The sequence below is a fragment of the Tripterygium wilfordii genome, chromosome 19 (genome assembly GCF_013401445.1).
Source record: "Tripterygium wilfordii isolate XIE 37 chromosome 19, ASM1340144v1, whole genome shotgun sequence".
In the NCBI taxonomy this organism is placed as follows: domain Eukaryota; kingdom Viridiplantae; phylum Streptophyta; class Magnoliopsida; order Celastrales; family Celastraceae; genus Tripterygium; species Tripterygium wilfordii.
In genome coordinates, this window is record NC_052250.1 from 2,721,250 (window position 1) to 2,726,538 (window position 5,289).

The 5,289-nt window shown below is 32.3% G+C and overlaps 1 protein-coding gene across 2 annotated transcripts; it reads right to left on the minus strand.

Moving 5' to 3' along the window:
* Positions 1-961: 961 nt before the first annotated feature.
* LOC119986233 (protein LIGHT-DEPENDENT SHORT HYPOCOTYLS 7-like) lies at positions 962-4,557 on the minus strand. 2 transcript variants are annotated; one of them, XM_038830802.1, is made up of 3 exons: positions 3,868-4,557; positions 2,117-2,158; positions 962-1,318 (listed from the first exon to the last, which is right to left on the minus strand). In XM_038830802.1, exon 1 carries the CDS (start codon positions 4,425-4,427, stop codon positions 3,870-3,872), a length of 558 nt encoding a protein of 185 aa, XP_038686730.1. In that variant the 5' UTR covers positions 4,428-4,557; the 3' UTR covers positions 962-1,318; positions 2,117-2,158; positions 3,868-3,869. The 2 variants fall into 2 exon arrangements, with proteins under 2 accessions (XP_038686730.1, XP_038686729.1); XM_038830801.1 differs by lacking the exon at positions 2,117-2,158 and having other exon boundaries at positions 3,868-4,556.
* Between the last annotated feature and the right edge of the window lie 732 nt (positions 4,558-5,289).

A 5,289-nucleotide genomic window follows, 5' to 3' on the forward strand; every position in this document is an offset into this window, starting at 1 on the left:
ACTAACGTAATCAAACTGTGAAAAGAAAAATTAATGGTAAATCACATGGCATTAAAAGTACATGATTATATATATTTGTATGTATGTATGTATCATATATATCTATGCTTACAAATATTCTAAAATTACAAAACCAAACACTTTTGGAACCGGCCCTAGCTATGGAGACATTTGATGGACCCCAAATATACTGATCAAGTTCTAAGACATCTCACAAAACAAAGAGCAATCCCATTCGTTTCTTCTAATTGATGCCATGGAGAGAGGAGAGATTTAAACGTTACAACTTGTGCAAGTGCATGGAACTGGTCACAACAAGACTAATAAACCACCACAAATTAAGAGAAATCCATTCTTGAGCATATATGCTTTGCTTTCCATCAATCTAGCCTAGCTAGAGTTTATATATAATGAGAAAATATATATCAGTAAGAAATCTAAGTATGATCATCAAAAGTTCAAATTCGAATTACCCTTTTTTTTATTTATAAATCTGAATGATTATTAATGAAGAATAATATTACATAAGTCGAACAACAAAGAAAACAACACCCGACTAACAATCCCAACGCATAAGGAGCCGGGTGGCTAGTAAGCCCTCCGTGCCGGATCATACGAAAAATATGATTCCCAAAAGATTGAGAAAGTCAGTTTCAGTGAACACATCCCCCTACTAAGCTAGCCAACATCCACAAATCAACATCAGGCAGCAAAACACCAAAGCAATTAGACTGGCAAACTAAAAGGCCAAAACAAGGTCTGTCACCAAATTCGAATTTCCTTCATGGTAAATGAGAGGGAAAATGCAGATTAAAGTAAAGTAATTAGTGTAACTACTAGCTAGTTACCTACTACAATGAAAGAGAATCCAATGATATATAGTTGATTTATGGTAGAATTGAAGGAAACATTAAGAAGAAGTGGGACACAATGCATGATTCTATATTTGTGGGGGATAACAGAACCAATTTCAAATGGGTTTTTAGTAAACTTGAACATATATAAATTACAACACATATAAGGATGGAATAGAGTGGCTAACTAATTCAATTATTTCAAAGCTTTTCAATTATCAAGAAAGCATATTATAAATGAAAATGGAACTTACCCTCTTCAAAGCCCTGCATGCTGGGTTTTATCTTGGCAAATTGACATATGTATATATATATATATATAGATCTCTCTCTCTCTCTCATATAAAGCAAGTTAATCTAGTCATACTCGATCTGTAAAGCCTGAAAGATCGATCACCATAGGTTTCTGGCACATATATATAAGGATGGATCTGACAAACTTACAAGCTGACATCTTGAAGCACCTGAAATAATGTAAGAGAGATGAAGAAGTTAGATTTAGGACATCGATGCATTTTCCAGTCAAAGAAAAAAGAAAGTACATAAATGTCTTAGTCTTAATCTTAACTTTGGATCTACTTGTGAATGATTTGGGAACTATTACGAGTACTAGTAATTAACACAAAACAATATATATGAATCTTAATGAGTTATTTTTTCTTTGTTTGTCTACCATAGTTTTTTTCTTTGTCAACTGAGAACGATACAATACAAGTTTGTCCTTTAGACATGCGATATAAGCCTAAATTCAAGTTTAACTAGAAGTTTTTCACCTGACAACGAGATAAGTTGCTTAAAATTTCTTCGAGCTTAGATATAATTTCATTAAATTAATAAATAAAGTATCCATAGCCAAACACACCCAAATGCGTTATATTTAAAAGGTGAAATATGTGTGTGGCTCGAGCTCAAAAAAAGTTCTGATCTAATATCATTTGATTAATAAATAAAAATGATTGGTACTAAACATATTCTAATCAGGGGCGGTACTAGGGGGCTACACTCCCTAGATTTTTAAAAATATATATATAGTACTACTATATATATATGTATATGTTTGTATATATATTTTAACGTGTAAATATAATTTTATGTATATTCTTTAATAAGTGTAAACATATATTTATATTTAACTATAATGTTTGAAAAGTTTTCCTTTTACTTATTAGCTAATCGTAATAAACAATACATAACAATAGTAACTTTTAGTAAATGAGTCGTTAGTTGAATGACAATCACATTGTATGTAAGGGATCACCCACCCATTAGGTCGTGGTTTCGAATTCTACCCCCTCCCCAAACCCCTGTTTCCAAAAAAACAATAGTAACTTGAAATTATTCATTCTATCATTGTTTGTATTAAACAACAATATATAATCAGAAGCACTACACATCCATAAAATAAACATCCATAAACTTGCATAAACATGTGGCATGCTTATGTGGCATGCTTATGTGGCTTCTTTAATAAAGTTTGTTTATTTTTTCGGAAGCACTACACATCCATAAAATTTCATCCATAAACTTACATAAACATGTGGCATGCCTATGTGACTTCTTTAATAATTTTTATTTGTTTTTTTTAATCTATGTGACATGCCTAATAAGCATGCCACCTAGATTATGTAAGTTTATGGATGAAAAAATTATGGACATATATCATTTCGGTTATTTTTTTAATCTATGTGGCATGCCTATTTGGCTTGCCACCTAGATTATGTAAGTTTATGGATGAGAAAATTATGGACATATATCATTTTGGATATATAATACTTATGTGTTCTAGTTATATATTTATATACTATTTCATCTTACATGGTCTTTATTTAGTTTCCATCCGTTTTAATATGTATTTATGTTAACTTTTTTGGGGTTATTTTATGAAACCAAATAATAAGATGAATGTTTATCGATAATATCATTTCAATAAATCATATTGTTGTAAAATGGTCCTAAAAAAAATTTTAAGGGCACTGCCCCCGAACCCCTACTAAATTTTTTCAAACAAATCAAAATATAGCAGTCTACCCTAACATCAATTCTTGATTCTGTCCCTGATCCTAATGTGGTACAATTAAAAGGTGTAATATGTGTGTGGCTTGCACGCACATAAATTTTCTCCTATTGACAAGATCAGTTGTGTACCATTACTTCAACTTAGATAATGTCGTTTGATTAAGAAATAAAGCATTGATAGCCAAATACACCCTAATTGCAATACAATTAAAAGGAGCACTATATGTGTGTGTGTGTGTTTGGATTCTTAATTAGCTAGCTTGCTAGTATTTAATTGGATGCCATTACCATCACTTGTATATAAAGAAGACAAAAGACAAATCTGATTCAGGTACTAATTAATTAATATAATAATGACAATTGTAAAATCAAAAGAGACAGACAAAAAGGAGAAAAAGAAACATTTATAATCAAATTGGATCATCAGAGACAACGCAGATAGCCAGCATAATGTAATCATTATTTATACATATATAAATCCATATATATCTATATAGCTGATGTTAGTAAAAAAACAAAAACCATCCATATATAACTATTTGGTTGATTAATCAGTGTTGTGATCAGATCTTCAATTAGATTCTACAAAGATATATGCATATATAATACATATTTTATATAACATAATGTACTATATATATATATATATATATACACACACCCCATTTTGGGGGGCATAAGATAGTGCAAATCACACAAAAGAGAGGATTTGTGATTTTGCATGGTAAAGTCATTAACTTCTGGAATTAATGATATGCGAATTAGGGTTTTGAAGCACATAGTTTAGAGTTTATGACGTGAGCATATAAAAAGAGGAAAAGGTGACCCATGTATAGATTCATATCTGGTGTATATATATCTATTGTGTAAGGACTCATAAGGAATTAATTTTCCCTTTGATAGTATATTGCCTATCCCCTATGAGTGTGCCTATGAAAGTGTATAATTATCACTAGATCTAATCACCCAATTCACACAATAACAAAAAAAAAATTACCATTACTGCATGGCAAAGTTTGAGCTCCCTTGATCACTACGCTTGATAGGATTTCTCTTCTTCTTTTTCTTCTTATAAGGAATCCCTCTAGCCTTAGCTTGAGAATCCCTAACTTCTTTCAAATACACCCTAATAGCACCATTAGCAAACGGATTAGTCTCCGGTGATCCCTCGTTTTCCTCGTAAGCTGCCCTAAGCCGTCCGATTAGGGCATCAAGGCTACCCCAAGCTTGCTTAAGAGGGCAAGTGCAAGGTCCTTGTGGATCAGGCTGACCAAAAAACATACACCCTTGTATGTGCACCTTAGTTTTGCCGAATTGATCGAGGTACCGGAGAAATTCAAGCACGTTGTTCGAGCTACACTGCGATAGAGCCATCGGAGGCCGTTGATTCCTCAAGTATTGACCAAAAGTGTTCCAATCTCTCCTCTTTTGTGACTCATACCGGCTCAAGACAGGAGGGTTTTGGTTACTATGATCAATATTAGCACTACCAGGAGTAGTGATTGATCTTGATGAACCCTGTGCTATTTCCTTTCCTTTGTTACTACTTGACATCATAATAGTTTTCTCGAGAAAGAGAGAAGGAAAAGAATCTTTTGAGAGAGCTGGGAAGGGGAGAGAAAATTTTCAGAGGGTAGAAAAACTTGAGAGAAGAGAGTGGATATCACATAATGAGACAAATGAAGAGACATGATATGGGTCCCTATGAAATGAAAGTGCTTTAGCTATTACTACCCCTTTTTCTCCCATTGACATTATTAGTTTTTTTAATAGTCACTATTAGCAATAACTAATAGTTTAATTAATTAATTTTTCAATATATGTAGTATTGTGTTTCCATCATCTAAGCAATCATTATACAGTATATTATTTTATGGAGTATATTATTGCCTAATTAGCCTAATTGTTTTGTACCATGGTCACCCTATAGACTCTACAAATTTTAAAAATTAGGAGGTAATTAGGGCTTGTTAAATGAATAGGTACCACTTTAGGAAACAATATCTGACTCTATTACTATTTTTTTTTAAATACCATTGAGAAATTTATTTTTCATTGGAATCGAACATTGAGCTCACATATGTCTAACTCAATCGATTGTCAACCGAGAGCCACCTCTCGTTGGTTCTAACCGTATTACTTGGTGGCCCGGCTCATGTTAGCATATATATATATATATATATGGTCTTACCTACTAGGCTACTACCTAGCTAGGAAAAAATGGGTCGGGCCAGCTTGACATACGATACTATGCAAAGGCCTATATGGCCTTACATATATATAAAAAAAAAAAAAAAAGAGACTCATATTCAATAGAAATTGAGAGTAAACTTATGATTGGATTTCTCATGTAGGCGGATCCAATCTAACTGTCTTGGATGGTTTTATTGTTACAAATAAAAATTTCTCAAAAGAAAAT